This window comes from Cetorhinus maximus, chromosome 15 (genome assembly GCF_964194155.1).
Source record: "Cetorhinus maximus chromosome 15, sCetMax3.hap1.1, whole genome shotgun sequence".
In the NCBI taxonomy this organism is placed as follows: domain Eukaryota; kingdom Metazoa; phylum Chordata; class Chondrichthyes; order Lamniformes; family Cetorhinidae; genus Cetorhinus; species Cetorhinus maximus.
Window position 1 is genome coordinate 27698191 of NC_135893.1, and position 17748 is coordinate 27715938.

The 17748-nt window shown below is 46.7% G+C and overlaps 1 protein-coding gene across 5 annotated transcripts; it reads right to left on the reverse strand.

Moving 5' to 3' along the window:
• Window positions 1-4923: 4923 nt before the first annotated feature.
• Window positions 4924-15050, reverse strand: svbp (small vasohibin binding protein). Of its 5 annotated transcripts, none has more exons than XM_078558190.1 (3): window positions 14948-15050; window positions 8928-9044; window positions 4924-7655 (listed from the first exon to the last, which is right to left on the reverse strand). In XM_078558190.1, the coding sequence occupies exons 2-3, from the start codon at window positions 9039-9041 to the stop codon at window positions 7557-7559; spliced, it is 213 nt and encodes a 70-aa protein (XP_078414316.1). In that variant the 5' UTR covers window positions 9042-9044; window positions 14948-15050; the 3' UTR covers window positions 4924-7556. The 5 variants fall into 5 exon arrangements, with proteins under 5 accessions (XP_078414316.1, XP_078414312.1, XP_078414315.1 ...); XM_078558186.1 differs by having other exon boundaries at window positions 14914-15024; XM_078558189.1 differs by lacking the exon at window positions 14948-15050 and adding an exon at window positions 14832-14851.
• Between the last annotated feature and the right edge of the window lie 2698 nt (window positions 15051-17748).

Consider the following 17748-nt stretch of genomic DNA (forward strand, 5'->3'; position numbering starts at 1 on the left):
TCCAGGTAATTCTGTTTTTGTTTTGGATTTCCAGCATCCGCAGTAGTTTTTTGTTTTTATTCGAGCTCATAACGTAGCTCATTTACGCTTGTTAGAAGCAACATGCATTCATATGCAGGGACCTGTTCTCTGCAAAAAGAAATATGTTCAAGCTTTGTCCCTGTTGCTCTCTCTGTGACAACACCTCAGCCAATCAGACTTCAATCATCATGTTGCATAGCCTCCCCACCAGGACAGCTCTGCCGACGCTCACTGCATGCTGCACCCTGCAGTAATTGTAGCTTGAGAGCCAAAGCAGAGCTGACTTCATTGCCAATCTTGCCTGTGGTATGTTTATTTTTTTATTCTTTCATGGGACGTGGGTGTCACCAGCAAGGCCAGCATTTGTTGCCCATCCCAAATTTCCCTTGAACTGAGTGGAGGGTGGTTGAGAGTCAACCACAATACTGTGGATCTGGAGTCACATGAAGGCCAGACCAGGTGAGGATGGCAGATTTCCTTCCCTAAAGGGTAATCTTGAACCAGATGGGTTTTTACAACAATCGGTGATAGTTTGGTGGTCACCATTACTGAGAATAGCTTTTATTTCCAAACTTATAAATTGAATTGAAATTCCACCAGCTAACGTGGTGGGATCTGAACCCATGTACCATGTAAGAGCATTAGCTTGGATCTCTGGATTACTAGTCCAGTGACATTAACACCACACCACCATCGCCCCTTAATGCATCTTGGGCTGGCTTCTAGTGTGGTGTTTTTTAAACTAGCACAAAAAAAATCACAGAAATTCAAGCCACCGTAAACATAATTTGCACTACAACGCCACACTCAATTGTAAGGGTTGTAAGGAGCTTTGAGGCTTTGGCTCGAGAGGCTTCAGCGAGCAGAGGCTGAGGACGAACTTGCTCCCAGTGGGGTAAGGCCGGGTAAGTTCCTTTAATTAAATTAGGAGTAGGTAATGGAGGCAGCAGTTAGGGCAGTCGAGTGCTCCGAATGCAGCATGTGGGAAGTCTGGGACAGCACAATTGTCCCTGGTGACTACACCTGCAAAAGATGCATCCAGCTGCAGCTCCTGACAAACCGAGTTAGGGAGCTGGAGCTGGGGCTGGATGAACTTCGGATCATTTGGGAGGCAGAGGCAGTAATAGACAGGAGTTTCAGGGAGACAGTCACCTCTAAAAGTCAGGAGGCAGGTAGCTGGGTGACTGTCAGGAGAGGGAAGGGGAATAGACAGAAAGAGCAGAGCACCCCTGTGGCCATTCCCATCAACAATAGGTATCCCGTTTTGGATACTGTTGGTGGGGACGACCTACCAGGAACATGTTGTAGTGGTCGCGTCTCTGGCACCGAGGCTGGACCCTCAGTTCAGAAAGGAGGGAGGGAAAAGAGGAGAGCAGTAGTGATAGGGGATTCGATAGTTAGGGGGACAGATAAGAGGTTCTGTGGGAGAGATCGAGAATCCTGGATGGTCTGTTGCCTTCCTGGTGCCAGGGTCCGCGATATCTCATTTCGAGTTCTCAGTATTCTCAGGAGGGAGGGTGAGCAGCCAGATGTCGTGGTCCATGTAGGGACCAAAGACGTGGATAGGAAGGAGGAGGTCCTGCAAAGAGAGTTTAAGGAGTTAGGTGCAAAGTTGAAGGACAGGACCTCCAGGGTTGCGATCTCAGGAGTGCTACCCGTGCCACGTGCTAGTGAGGCTAGAAATAGAAGGATAATGCAGCTAAATATGTGGCTAAGGAGATGGTGCAGGAGGGAGGGCTTCATGTTTCTGGACAATTGGACTCTGTTCCTGGGAAGGTGGGACCTGTTCCGACGGGACGGTTTGCACCTGAACAGGAGGGGGACTAACATCCTTACGGGTAGGTTTGCTAGTGCTGCTCCGGGGGGTTTAAACTAGATATGCAGGGGGAGGGGAACCAGAGTGTTAGAGCAGATAGTGAGGTGGAGGAGGATAAAGGTCAAGCGAGGAATGCATGTATAGGCAGAAATCAAAGATTTGTACGGATAGAAATGTTCTCAGGTGCATCTATTTCAATGCAAGGAGTATTGTCGGAAAGACAGATGAGCTTAGGGCGTGGATTGGCACGTGGGATTACGACATTATTGCTATTAGTGAGACTTGGTTGTGGGAGGGGCAGGACTGGCAGCTCAATGTTCCGGGGTTCCGTTGTTTCAGACGTGATAGAGGGGGAGGGTTGAAAGGGAGGAGTGGCATTACAAGTCAGGGAAAATATCACAGCTGTGCATAAGCAGAACAGCCCGGAGGGCCCGTCTACAGAGGCCATATGGGTGGAGCTGAGGAACGGGAAAGGTGTGACCACACTAATAGGGTTGCATTATAGACCACCCAATAGTCAGAGAGAATTGGAGGAGCAAATCTGTAGGGAGATAGCAGACCGATGAAAGAAACAGAAAGTTGTGATAGTAGGAGATTTTAACTTTCCATATATTGACTGGGACTCCCATACTGTAAAAGGGCTGGATGGCTTGGAGTTTGTCAAATGTGTTCAGGAAAGTTTTCTAAATCAATATATGGAGGTATCAACGAGAGAGGATGCAATACTTGATCTCCTATTAGGGAACCAGACAGGACAGGTGACAGAAGTATGTGTAGGTGAACATTTTGGGTCCAGTGACCACAATGTCATTAGTTTTAATTTAATTATGGATAAGGATAGGTCTGGTCCTCCAGTTGAGATTCTAAATTGGAGAAAGTCCAATTTTGTGGAAATGAGAAAGAATCTAGGAAGAGTGGATTGGGATAAGTTGTTTTCTGGCAAGGATGTGTTCAGTAAGTGGAAGGCATTCAAAGGCGAAATTTTGAGAGTGCAGAGTTCCTGTCAGGATTAAAGGCAAAGTTAACAGGCATAGGGAACCTTGGTTTTCAAGGGATATTGGCGATCTGGTTAAGAAGAGAGAGGTGTATAGCAGGTATAGGCAACAAGGAGCAAATGAGGTACTTGTAGAGTATAGAAAATGTAAGAAAATACTAAAGAAGGAAATCAGGAAGGCAAAAAGAAGACATGAGGTTGCTTTGGCAGATAATGTGAAGGTAAACCCGAAGGATTTCTACAAGTATATTAAAAGTAAAAGGATAGTAAGGGACACAATTGGTCCCCTTGAAGATCAGAGTGGTCATCTATGTGTGGAGCCTCACGAAATGGGGGAGATCTTAACCAGTTTTTTTGCATCAGTATTTACTCAGGAAACTGGCATAGGGTATAAGGAAGGAAGGGAAACAAGCAGTAGTGTCATGGAACATATAGTGATTAAAGAGGTGGAGGTGCTTGCTGCCTTACAGCGAATAAAGGTAGATAAATCCCCTGGGCCTGACATGATATTCTCTCGGACCTTGAGGGAGACTAGTGTAGAAATTGCAGGGGCCCTGGCAGAAATATTTAAAATGTCCTTAGCTACGGGTGAGGTGCCGGAGGATTGGAGGGTAGCTCATGTTGTTCCGTTGTTTAAAAAAGGCTCCAAAAATAAACCAGGTAATTACAGGCCAGTGAGCCTGACGTCAGTAGTAGGTAAATTATTGGAAGGTGTTCTGAGAGATCGGATATACAATTATTTGGACAGCCAAGGGCTGATTAAGGATAGTCAGCATGGCTTTGTGCGTGGTAGGTTGTGTTTAATGAACCTTGTAGAGTTTTTCGAGGAGGTTACCAAGAAAGTAGATGAAGGAAAGGCTGTGGATGTTGTCTACATGGACTTTAGTAAGGCCTTTGACAAGGTCCCACATGGGAGATTAGTTCAGAAGGTTCAGACACTCGGTATCCATGGAGAAGTTGTAAACTGGATTCAAACTTGGCTGTGTGGGAGAAGACAGAGTGGTAGTGGATGATTGCTTCTCAGACTGGAGGTCTGTGACTAGTGGTGTGCCTCAGGGATCTGTGCTGGGACCATTGTTGTTTGTTGTCTATATCAATGATTCGGATGATAATGCGATAAATTGGATCAGCAAGTTTGCTGATGACACTAAGATTGGAGGCGTTGTGGACAGTGAGGAAGGTTTTCAAAGCTTGCAGAGGGATCTGGACCAACTGGAAAAATGGGCCAGAAAATGGCAGATGGAATTTAATGCAGAAAAGTGTGAGGTGTTGCATTTTGGAAGGACAAACCAAGGTAGGACATACACAGTAAATGGTAGGGCAGAGGAGTGTGGAGGAACAAAGGGATCTGGGAGTTCAGATACATAATTCCCTGAAAGTGGCGTCACAGGTAGACAGGGTTGTAAAGAAAGCTTTTGACATACTGGCCTTCATAAATCAAAGTATTGAGTATAGGAGTTGGGATGTTATGGTGAGGTTGTGTAAGACACTGGTGAGGCCAACTTTGGAGTATTGTGTGCAGTTCTGGTCGCCTAACTACAGGAAGGATATCAGTAAGATTGAAAGAGTGCAGAGTAGATTTACTAGGATGTTGCTGGGTCTTAAGGAGTTGAGTTACAGGGAAAGATTAAACAGGTTAGGACTTTATTCCTTGGAGCGTAGAAGGATGAGGGGAGATTTGATAGAAGTTTACAAAATTATGAGGGGTATAGACAGAGTAAATGCGAGTAGGCTCTTTCCACTTTGATTAGGAGAGATAAACACGAGGGGACATGGCTTTAGGGTGAAAGGGGAAAGGTTTAGGGGGAAAATTAGGGGGAACTTCTTCACTCAGAGTGGTGAGAGTGTGGAACGAGTTGCCATCTGACGTGGTAAATGCGGGCTCACTCTTCAGTTTTAAGAATAAATTGGATAGATACATGGATGGGAGAGGTCTGGAGGGTTATGGACTGGGTGCAGGTCAATGGGATTAGCGGAATAATATTTCAGCACAGACTAGAAGGGCCGAATGGCCTGTTTTCTGTGCTGTAGTGTTCCATGGTTCTATTGGTTACACTGATTTCACACAAATTGGGTCAAAAAAGCAGAAAACTCTGGCCCAAAATATTTTCACAATATTTTATTTATACATTGACACTGGGCAGTACTTTGAGCTAAATATCATACCTAAGACTTTCATTTCCAGCTAAAATTCCATCTTTATGATCATTTACAGCGGCAGTCATTTTGCCTCCCTCAGTTTGCCACCAGTATTCCCCATGGAAACTGAAACAACACAATGTACAAATTACTGTATATAATGACAATAAATAATCAAGCATATAAATACAAGAACATAAATACACATTTTCTCTAAAGAGACACAATGGGAAAATCTTGTCATTTGAAGAATGAAGACCCTACAAAAAAGGCAATCTTGCTTTCATCATTCCTGTGCTCCATTTTACACTCCAAATCTGAGTAGTGCTCTCGGAGGCTTCCGATCTTTACAACTTATGTTTCTCCTGATCCATCCAGCAAAACAGGGCTTATCCCAAGCCCTCAATATTACAGATGGCCCTCCTGACTACATTGCTCCAACCCTCTGTTCAGAGTAACAGCGGAGGGTGGAATGAGGACATTTTTTGCCCTTTTCAATTGGAGGTTAAGCTAGAGTGAGTGGTACAACATCATCGCTGGAGACGTGCAAGGTACCAACATTTCAGGCCAGATAAAACTCCTCGGTTCAAGAGATTCACAGAAATGAAACAACCCAATAGTGATGCTTAGGAAAGTAGGAAGGTTGATCCAATGATTCTTTAAAACTTATTGACCCAAGGTGCCAATGAGCCAAAAGGTGCATTTATACTGCAACCCTATTGGCACTGTAAAGCTGGAGAGTGGAGTCTCACTCTGCTTGGCTCTGGAGTTTCCTAGCATTGGGTGCGAAGTGAGGCTTCTTAACTCTTCTGGCTGAAATCAAAGCAAAACAAGTCTATAGTGGTTTGAAAGAAAGGTCCGCTTGCTGAAAACAAGACTCGAGACAAGGTCAGAGAAAGCATTTTTTCCCCCCAACAAGACAGTGCATATTTGGAACAGATTCCTGGAGAATGGAGTAGATTCAAGTGCCAACTAAAAGAAAGCACGGGATAGATGGCTGTCGAGGAAGAGGGTGTTTGTGGGTTAGCACTGCTTGATATTTTTCAGGAGAGGGAGAAGGGATTTAGCGTTACTTATTGGAGGGGGATCAGCAAGAAACAGTGCTGGTGGTTTAGGGTGGGGTCCATGGTGCATAGATATACTAACAAATGGATACTGGGTGCTTCAAATGGCCTTCTCTCGCTCTAGACTTTTCTAAAGAAAAACACTTTTAAATAGGAATTGCTTGCGAGGGTTATTCTTCTCAGCTCATTTGATAAAAAATGGGAAATGATTGGCATCATTCACAGATCAAAAGCAGCTGGGACAGTATGAGGCTCTGTTTAAAATCTAGACTTGGGAGAGGACAGCAGTCCCTCAGTGCTTCACTCACTGACTAGTCTCCATTTAGCTTGAATAGTAAGCAATGGAAGGTTATTTCAGCATGCAGGGGGCATTACAGCTGAAGCCCAGTTGGTCTTTACCCAACATTGGCACATGCATACAGGAGCAGTGGGAGATGCTAGACAACAATCAGGGGCAGCAGCCTTGCTGTTTGCTATCCAGCTTCACATTAACCTGAAACATTTTAACTTGAGGGAAACAAAATAACTCAATGGCCCAGATCTTCCACAAAGCAGCAATTATCACCGGATTGCTGCTCTAATCGAACTTTTCAACACCCCGATGGTGTTCCACATTTCTGGCCAAGTCTTCTGTGTCCGGTTTCTTCAGAAATGCAGAATGTACAGTCCCATGAAAAACTCCATAGCAGCACTGTAGTGTCGGGGGGAAGGGGGGCGGTGGGAAGACAAACCATGCTTCCTTTTCATGGCACTAGCTGACATAAGGTAAGTTTAAATGTCCAATGTGAAAGTTAGTGAGTGGATGAATGAGTGAATGGATAGGGTGGCAGGTGGGTGAGGGGGCGGGTATGTGAGGTGGGTCAGGTCAGGGATGGGGTAGTCAGGCCGGAGGGTGGTGGACTGGGAGGCGGGGGTCAATGCGCATGATTAAGGGGGTCAGTTTTGCAGTTACCCAGCAGTCAGACTAGGGCTGGGATTCTCCAGCCTTGGTGTGGTGGAACCCGCTGTGGGGAATGCGGCGGATCAGCCGAAAGTCCATTGACTTTTGGCAGTGCTGGACGATCCTGGCAGCGAAGGGCCGGAAAATCCTACCCGAGGTTTTTTCTGCCTGACATTTCCTGGGTAACTATTCAGGCAAGTATTGCAGGACTGTTCAAAGTTTCCGACCCCAGCTTAGAGTCGGAGACTTTTGTGTAGGGTCCCGGGGAATCGCCCATCGGAAGTTAAAACTTCCTGGGCAATTCCCACAGGGGTCAGCTCGTTGGGGCTTCAGGGTCCCAACGTGCATCTTGGGTCGTACGTCTGGTCTCCGACGATCCAGAGACCAGAAGATCTGGGCCAATGTGGTCCTATCCTCCTGATAAAAAGTTGTGATCTGAGACAAGTTATTTATTTATTTGCCTAACTTTTGAGGACGACATATGAACAAAGAACAGGATTTTTTTTTTAAATGCATTGCTCTTCATAAGCATTTAGTGTTTATAAAAAAAGCTGCCTGTTCTGAGCTGAGTGTGTCAGGTAGTCAGTGCTGTCCACATTCATTCTGCGACTGCATTTGTTTGCAGAAAGCCTCAAACTGTTGTTGCTCCAGCTCTGTCATCACTTTGTTCAAAGCGTAGATCTGTTGAGGAGGTGGAAACAGCACAAAGTTTAACGCTGTACCAATGAAAACAATGTAAGAATAGGCAGATAAGAGTAAATTCAGAAATCCTGCATTCCAAGTGACTATCTTAGAGATAATGATGTTATAGCACCAATTCTCTGCCCTGCACACTTGTCACGTAAGGACGACTGACGGGAGCAAAGAATTGCTGAAGAAACAAATACTGTGTTGATTTATTTATGCAGAGATTTACAAACTGGGGTTCTTAGACACTAGGGAGAACTGAGTGGAGACTTTCTAAACTCATTTCACATCAAGACCCTTACAACCAGTCCATAGGAGTGGCTTTCATCTTAATAGCCTGAGCACTGATATATTTTAAGATCTCCCTATTAATTTAAACCTGTAGAGCTCCAATTACATTGGTAAAGCTAAAAACAAACATATCAAAAGGTAAGAAAATGCCATTTTCCAAAAATATAATTATAAATATATTATACTTCTCATTCTTAGTATTTCATTTTACATTGATACCAACACTTTATAATGTGAAGCAGTTTCCAAAGCATCACAAAATGAAATTGTAGCTATGATGTGACTCAGGAGTGCAGTGGGTCTGAGACACTCCCCCATGGAGAGGGTGTCTCACTCCATTTGGCTTTACATTGCATATGGATTCACTGTGATGTCAATTCGGGTTTAAAAGGTGTTTTATGAACCGCCTGGAAATTTTGCAATCAGACGGTCAATCTTTTTAATATTCTACACTGGTAGACCCAACAACATTTACCACTTGAGAGAAGAGCTCTCTTATGACTGAGAAAGAATGATTCCCAGTCAAACAGTATAAATTAGGGACTAAAAGCAGAAAATGCTGGAAATACTCAGCAGGTCTGACAACATTTGTGCAGAGAGAAACAGCGTTAACATTTCAACTTGATGGCCTTTACTTAGAACAGTTCTGATGTAAGGTCATCAACCTGAAACATTAACTCTGCTTTTTTTTTCCACCATTGCTGCCTTATCTGATGGGTAGTTCAAGCAGTTTCTATTAATTTAGATTTCAACAGCTGCATTATTTTGCTTTAGTGTAATTCAGATATTCTGTAGCTATTAGTTCAGGATAGCTACTGCCAATGACTGTAATTCAATCTTGTATTCAGATGACAATACCTAAACTGATTAATCTCTACTCTTCTAGTTTTGGATATCACCAGTTCCTCTTCAGTTGTGCTATGGCTTTGTATTTCACAGAGTGCTTAATTGGCCTATTAGCCTTGTATCATATACCTCAGCTCGCTGCCTCTGCTTGAGTTCTTGTAAAGCAGATTTCTGTTTGGCTTTGTCCCCTCGATAGGGCGGTTCCTTTGGCTTTGGCTTCTCCTTACGGCAGGATGGTTCCATCTCCTGCAAAAACAACAAATCGAAGGGAAAGGTAAAAACAAAAAACTGCGGATGCTGGAAATCCAAAACAAAAACAGAAATACCTGGAAAAACTCAGCAGGTCTGGCAGCATCTGCGGAGAAGAACAAAGTTTACGTTTCGAGTCCTCATGACTCTTCAACAGAACTAAGTAAAAATAGGAGAGGGGTGAAATATAAGCTGGTTTAAGGTGGGGGTGGTGGGTGAAGAGAAGTGGGGGGGGCAGTGGTTGTAGGGACAAGCAAGCAGTGATAGGAGCAGATAATCAAAAGATGTCACAGACAAAAGAACAAAGAGGTGTTGAAGATGGTGATATTATCTAAAGAATGTGCTAATTAAGAATGGGTGGCAGGACACGCAAGGTACAGCTCTACTGGGGGTGGGGTGAAATAAGGCTAAAAGGGCATAAAAGGTACAGATTTAAAAATAATGGAAATAGGTGGGAAAAGAAAAATCTATATAAATTATTGGAAAAAACAAAAGGGAGGGGGAAGAAACGGAAAGAGGGTGGGGATGGAGGAGGGAGTTCAAGATCTAAAGTTGTTGAACTCAATATTCAGTCCGGAAGGCTGTAAAGTGGCTAGTCGGAAGACGAGGTGCTGTTCCTGCAGTTTGCGTTGAGCTTCACTGGAACAATGCAGCAAGCCAAGGACAGACATGTGGACAAGAGAGCAGGGTGGAGTGTTAAAATGGCAAGCGACAGGGAGGTCTGGGTGATGCTTGCGGACAGACAGAAGGTGTTCTGCAAAGCGGTCACCCAGTCTGGGTTTGGTCTCTCCAATGTAGAGGAAACCGCATTGGGAGCAACGAATGCAGTAGACTAAGTTGGGGGAAATGCAAGTGAAATGCTGCTTCACTTGAAAGGAGTGTTTGGGCCCTTGGATGGTGAGGAGAGAGGAAGTGAAGGGGCAGGTGTTGCATATTTTGCGTTTGCATGGGGAGGTGCCGTAGGTGGGGGTTGAGGAGTAGGGGGTGATGGAGGAGTGGACCAGGGTGTCACGGAGGGAACGATCCCTATGGAATGCCACCGGGGGGGGTGAAGGGAAGATGTGTTTGGTGGTGGCATCATGCTGGAGTTGGCAGAAATGGCGGAGGATGATCCTTTGAATGTGGAGGCTGGTGGGGTGATAAGTGAGGACAAGGGGGGCCCTATCACGTTTCTGGGAGGGAGAAGGCGTGAGGGCGGATGCGCGGCAGATGGGCCGGACACGGTTGAGGTCCCTGTCAACTACCGTGGGTGGAAAACCTCGGTTAAGGAAGAAGAAGGACATGTCAGAGGAACTGTTTTTGAAGGTAGCATCATCAGAACAGATGCGACAGAGGCGAAGGAACTGAGAGAATGGGATGGAGTCCTTACAGGAAACGTTTGTGAGGAGCTGTAGTCGAGGTAGCTGTGGGAGTCAGTGGGCTTGTAATGGATATTGGTGGACAGTCTATCACCAGAAATTGACACAGAGAGATCAAGGAAGGGAAGAGAAGTGTCAGAGATGGACCATGTGAAAATGATGGAGGGGTGGAGATTGGAAGCAAAATTAATCAATTTTTCCAGGTCCCGACAAGAGCATGAAGCAGCACCGAAGTAATCATCAATGTACCAGAGAAAGAGTTGTGGGAGGGGGCCGGAGTAGGACTGGAACAAGGAATGTTCCACATACCCCATAAAGAGACAGGCATAGCTGGGGCCCATGCGGGTACCCATAGCCACACCTTTTATTTGGAGGAAGTGAGAGGAGTTAAAGGAGAAATTGTTCAGTGTGAGAACAAGTTCAGCCAGACGGAGGAGAGTAGTGGTGGATGGGATTGTTCGGGCCTCTGTTCGAGGAAGAAGCTGAGAGCCCTCAGACCATCCCGGTGGGGGATGGAGGTGTAGAGGGATTGGACGCCCATGGTGAAAAGGAGGCGGTTGTTGCCAGGGAACTGGAAATTGTTGCTGTGACGTAAGGTGTCAGAGGAATCACGGATGTAGGTGGGAAGGGACTGGACAAGGGGAGAGAGAAATGAGTTCCGTGGGGCAGGAACAGGCTGACACGATCGGTTTGCCGGGACAGTCCTGTTTGTGGATTTTGGGTAGGAGGTAGAAGCGGGATGTCCGAGGTTGGGCGACTATCAAGTTGGAAGCTGTGGAAGGAAGATCTCCAGAGGAGATGAGGTCAGTGACAGTCCTGGAAACAATGGCTTGATGTTCAGTGGTGGGGTCAGGTCCAGGGAGAGGTAGGAGGAAGTGTCTGCGAGTTGACGCTCAGCCTCCGCGAGGTAGAGGTCAGTGTGCCAGACAACAACAGCACCACCCTTGTCAGCGGGTTTGATGACAATGTTAGGGTTGGACCTGAGAGAACGGAGTGCAGTAAGTTCAGAGACAGACAGGTTAGAATGGGTGAGAGGAGCAGCGAAATTGAGACGACTAATGTCACGCCGACAGTTCTCAATGAAAAGATCAAGAGAAGGTAAGAATCCAGAGGGATGGGTCCAGGTGGAGGGAGAATATTGGATGTGGGTAAAAGGATCTGTTGAAAGGGGAGAGGACTCCTGCCCAAAGAAGTGAGCACGGAGACGAAGGCGGCGGAAGAAGAGTTCAGCATCATGCTGAGCCCGAAATTCATTGAGATGAGGGCGTAAGGGTATGAAACTAAGTCCTTTGCTGAGTACTGAACGTTCAGCGTCGGAGAGGGGAAGGTCAGGGGGTATAGTGAATACACGGCCGGGGCTGGGATTGGAAGATGGGGTGGGGACGGAGGGACAAGCAGGGGTGGAGGGGCCTGGATGTGTGTTGGTGTCGATGAGTTGTTGGAGCTTGTGTTCCTTAGCACTTGAAAGAGAAAAAGTTTCTTGTTGAGGCGTCGGATGAGTCGAAGAATAAAATGAAACTGGGGGCACGCGCAGCTTTGAAAAAGGGTGCGGCGGTGCTGCTGGAGGGAGAGGTCGAGTGTGTTCGTATGGCACTGAGCGTGGATCTCAGAATGCGACGGGAACAGAAGTCCGAGAAACGTTTTATGTCCCGGAGATACCTGTAATCCTGGGTGGGTTCGAAACATGAGGGATGGAATTTCAATTGAAATCCACGTGGGGTAAGCCAGAGACGGAGACAGTCACTGAGAAAGTCACTGTCACTGACCTCATCTCCTCTGGAGATCTTCCTTCCACAGCTTCCAACCTGATAGTCGCCCAACCTCGGACGGCCTGCTTCTACCTCCTACCCAAAATCCATAAACAGGACTGTCCCGGCAGACCGATCGTGTCAACCTGTTCCTGCCCCACGGAACTCATTTCTCGCTATCTTGACTCCCTTCTCTCTCTCCCCTTGTCCAGTCCCTTCCCACCTACATCCGTGATTCCTCTGACACCTTACGTCACATCAACAATTTCCAGTTCCCTGGTCCTAACCGCCTCCTCTTCACCATGGACGTCCAATCCCTCTACACCTCCATCCCCCATCGGGATGGTCTGAGGGCTCTCAGCTTCTTCCTCGAACAGAGGCCCGAACAATCTTCATCCACCACTACTCTCCTCCATCTGGCTGAACTTGTTCTCACACTGAACAATTTCTCCTTTAACTCCTCTCACTTCCTCCAAATAAAAGGTGTGGCTATGGGTACCCGCATGGGCCTCAGCTATGCCTGTCTCTTTATGGGGTATGTGGAACATTCCTTGTTCCAATCCTACTCTGACCCCCTCCCACAACTCTTTCTCCGGTACATCGATGATTATTTCAGTGCCGCTTCATGCTCTCGTCGGGACCTGGAAAAATTGATTAATTTTGCTTCCAATCTCCACCCCTCCATCATTTTCACATGGTCCATCTCTGACACTTCTCTTCCCTTCATTGACCTCTCTGTCTCAATTTCTGGTGATAGACTGTCCACCAATATTCATTACAAGCCCACCGACTCCCACAGCTACCTCGACTACAGCTCCTCACACCCCGCTTCCTGTAAGGACTCCATCCCATTCTCTCAGTTCCTTCGCCTCCGTCGCATCTGTTCTGATGATGCTACCTTCAAAAACAGTTCCTCTGACATGTCCTCCTTCTTCCTTAACCGAGGTTTTCCACCCACGGTAGTTGACAGGGCCCTCAACCGTGTCCGGCCCATATCCCGCGCATCCGCCCTCACGCCTTCTCCTCCCTCCCAGAAACATGATAGGGTGCCCCTTGTCCTCACTTACCACCCCACTAGCCTCCGCACTCAAAGGATCATCCTCTGCCATTTCTGCCAACTCCAGCATGATGCCACCACCAAACACATCTTCCCTTCACCCCCCCTGGCGGCATTCCGTAGGGATCGTTCCCTCCGCGACACCTTGGTCCACTCCTCCATCACCCCCTACTCCTCAACCCCCACCTACGGCACCTCCCCATGCAAACGCAAAATATGCAACACCTGCCCCTTCACTTCCTCTCTTCTCACCGTCCAAGGGCCCAAACACTCCTTTCAAGTGAAGCAGCATTTCACTTGCATTTCCCCCAACTTAGTCTACTGCATTCGTTGCTCCCAATGTGGTTTCCTCTACATTGGAGAGACCAAACCCAGACTGGGTGACCGCTTTGCAGAACACCTTCGGTCTGTCCGCAAGCATCACCCAGACCTCCCTGTCGCTTGCCATTTTAACACTCCACCCTGCTCTCTTGTCCACATGTCTGTCCTTGGCTTGCTGCATTGTTCCAGTGAAGCTCAACACAAACTGGAGGAACAGCACCTCGTCTTCCGACTAGCCACTTTACAGCCTTCCGGACTGAATATTGAGTTCAACAACTTTAGATCTTGAACTCCCTCCTCCATCCCCACCCTCTTTCCGTTTCTTCCCCCTCCCTTTTGTTTTTTCCAATAATTTATGTAGATTTTTCTTTTCCCACCTATTTCCATTATTTTTAAATGTATTCCACCCATCGTTTATTTCACCCCACCCCCACTAGAGCTACCTTGCTTGTCCTGCTCTCCACTCTTAATTAGCACATTCTTTTAGATAATATCACCACCTTTAACACCTCTTTGTTCTTTTGTCTGTGACATCTTTTGGTTATCTCCTCCTATCACTGCTTGCTTGTCCCAAACCACACCCCCCCCCCAAACCAGCTTATATTTCACCACTTTCCTATTTCTACTTCGTTCTGTTGAAGGGTCATGAGGATTCGAAACGTCAACTTTGCTCTTCTCCGCCGATGCTGCCAGACCTGCTGAGTTTTTCCAGGTATTTCTGTTTTTGAAGGGAAAGGTAAGACAGGTCTGAATGCAAATTTGAAATGGATTGGCAAAACCACACTCTATCTAAAGCAGAGGTACCACTGTACTTAGATTGTTTACTTATATTTAGATCCCAACGCACAGTAAAGACTGGGCATGAGATCCAAGTGGAAAACAATCCATTTACAAAATGCCAAATTGTTCTCCTCTCTTGACAGTGGTGGCTTCTCACAGGGGTACAATTCCACGGGTGACTGTCGCCCCATGTGAACATAGCTTTTAAGGAGCTACTTGGATGTGTGTGGCTAAGCAGAGGGTGTTGACAAGCTATTTGCCTGTTAACACTGCAGCCAGGCCTGCTTCAAAGACCCCACATTGGCAAATTCTAATGGGGAGCGATGAGGGGTGGGGAACCCTGGCTGATATTCCTCTCAGCCACCGAGGTCAATTGTGAGGCCACCCCTGGCTGAGAAACAGCTTAAACTGGTCGGGAATGATGGAGGCTGGGCCCCTTCCTCTCTCACCCAGACTAGGAGGTCACTTAGACATTCAATGGCCGGGTGGGGGGGGGGGGGGGGGGAGGTGAACATTTAACATTAACATGAGCTGCCGCTACAGTGAAAAAGCTGCGACCGAATTCAAAGAGCGGCTCCCGGGGGCGAAATCAAAACGCTCGCCTTCCTCACTCGAAGCGGGGAGGCCACGGCTCACCGGAGGCCGAAGTGAAAGCGCGGCGGTTAATCCAGCGGAACCCTTTGTGGCCGCTCCCTCCAGTCGGCGGCGGCGGCGGCCGGAGCTGGTTCCTGCACGGACACCGGGGGAGAGGGGGAGGGGCCAGGGTCCGTCCCTCAAAGCGCTCCGGGCGGGGCTGGTTTCCATGGAGACGGAGCCGCAGCATCAGGAGCGAGCGGGAGGAGGAGGAGGAGGAGGAGGGGCAGAGGGGGAGGGTCAGGGGTCAGGATAATGGGGCAAGTGATGGATGGGGCGGCTTCAGCAAAGCGCAGAGAGGGAAGGCCCAATCTTGTCAGAATTCACCAGAGGAGCGACAGACAGTTCGAAAAGCAGCTTCGTTTCGAATAAAATGTTAAACCGTGCGGAAAAATGTGAGAGAAAAAAATTATATTAAAAACGGTGCGAGTATAGGGACCAGGGAACCACAGGTTCAAAGCAAGGAATAATTGCATTTCTGTAGCGCCTTTCACAACCACCGGATGTCTCAAAGCCGCTTCACAAGCCCAATGAAGAACTTCTTTCTTTGACTTGCAGCCCAATTTGTTGCACAGCAAGATCCCACCAACAGCAACCTGGCAATGATCAGCTTGTCTGTTTTTTTTTGTGTGTGGTGTTGACTGAGGGATCGATGTTGGCCTCAGGGCACCAGGGAACATCGCCTGCTTTCCTTCGAAATTGTGCCAAGGGATCTTTTACGTCTGCCGGAGACGGGGCCTGGGGTTGACTTGGCATCCAAGAAGATGGCGCCTCTGGCAGTGCAAGCACTCCTTCGGTACTGCATTTCAGTGTCAGCCTTGATTTTTGTGCTCCCAAGTCTCTAACTCAGAGGCGAAAGTGCTACCAACTGAGCCACTGTTGACACACAAGGTGAATTTGTGTCTGAGGAGAAAATACTTTTTGTCCAGTGGTGGAGATGGTGGCATTTTGATAATGTCAGTGGGCTGATAATCTAAATCTGCAGGTTAATCCTCGGGGGGTATGGGTTCAAATCCCACTAATGTCCTTCAGGGAAGGTAATCTGCTACCCTTACTCAATCTGGCCTGCATGTGACCCTAGACCCCAGTAAGGTGGTTAACTTTGAAATGGCCTAGAAAGCCCCTCAGCTCAAAGGCAATTAGGGATGGGCAACAAATGCTGGCCTTGCCAGTGATGCTCACTTCCCATGAAAGAATTTTAAAAATCCCTCCCCTTGAAACTGCTAATTTATGTCAGGATACCATTCCATCCAGACTTTCCCCATCTTTTGCTTAGGGATATTGACATAATTTAACTTCCTTATGACCACTCAGACTGAGATCAGCTAAATTGTCACCTGGTAGGGTTTGCACACGAGACTCTCCTCTATCCAGCTCAGTTTTACATGTGATATTGGATTTATCAACTAAACCATTAAGGAAGCTGGGAAATTATTTTTAAATCATATTTAGGAACTAGAGCAACTTTTATTATGTTAAGATTTGTTTGGTTGGCTGTTTGAAAGTAAATATTTTACTGCAACAAATTAATAAGTTATAAGTTGCACTTGCTAGCGTTGCTGTACTTCACTGTAAAACTGTGATCCTTACAAAGCTATATGCATGCAGCATAGTTGCTACCTGCAGCATACTATGTAAGATCTGATGAAAGGTTGACCTGAAACATTAACTCTGTTTCCCACTCCATAAACACTGCCTGAGCTGCTGAGCGTTTGCCGCAATTTCTGTTCCTATTTCCAATTTCCAGCATCCACAATATTTTGGTTTTATTATAAACATACACGTTGGGAAAGATTGAGACAAAGCCTGAATTATCCATCCGCTTTAATTAATGTCTTGCGGGTGATATTTCTCCTGTTGGTACAATCTTATACTCATGAAGGCTTTTTAGTTAAATCTATTGATGGTGGAATTTCAACTTGCTATTTTTTTCAGCTGATGCATTTTGTTGCAGCAATGCTGCTTTACTACCAGCATGTGGCAGTATTGTACCATGTACCAATGGTGGAACAGTTTGACCCAGTTATGGGCCCCACTCTTGCACAGATTTAAAAGAAAATGAAAGTTTGCTTTGTTACCTCTGCCTTAATGCATATGGGGTACAAAATAAATTGGGGGTGAAAATCCTTGAGGCATAATCCTGGTTTTACATTGGGCAGCCAGTGCCCGCCAGTGCAGGCACTGCTGGGGTTTGTGGGGACAGTGACAGATCACAGCTAATTTGCATAGGGCAGGTGGGCACAAGTGCCACTTTGGGTGGCCATGTGCACCTGATTTGAAGAAAATCTGGTACCTGCCAATCAACTCTGGCTACCCCAGAAGGAAAAATCAGTAAAACTTGGGAAATGGCTGGTACTGGTCTTGTATACCTTAAAATGGCACTCCAGTTTGAACCAGTACCAGTGGCAATGGAACCTTCGAGAGGGGCTCAGGCCTGGAACCTGAAGATAGACCTGGTGTTTTTTCAAAAGAAGTGTGTAGATGGCCCCCTGACATAGGATTGAGGCCCCAAAAAGATAAAACAGAAAAATTTGGAAATGACTGGTACTGGTCTGAACTGGTCTTGTATACCTTAAAATGGAACTCCATTTCGAACCACCTGAGGGGTCCATTGCCACCCATCTGATGCTTAACACCCTAAAAATCCCTTGACATATCATTCTCCATGTCCCAACTGTGCAAGACTAATGGGAGCAGCAGCTGTAATGAGTCCCCTCCCCTGGGTCTTACTTTTGCCTTTTATGGAACGGAAGGAGTGCCTGCTGAGGCCCACTGCAGACTCTTGACAATTGATGCATTATCAG

Bases quoted from the DNA above. Each gene is read 5' to 3' on its own strand.
- svbp (XM_078558190.1), bottom strand. From the start codon at position 9,041: ATGGAACCATCCTGCCGTAAGGAGAAGCCAAAGCCAAAGGAACCGCCC. The intron at 7,656-8,927 runs GTATATGATACA...CCTCCTCAACAG, and splicing joins AGCAGAGGCAGCGAGCTGAG to ATCTACGCTTTGAACAAAGT.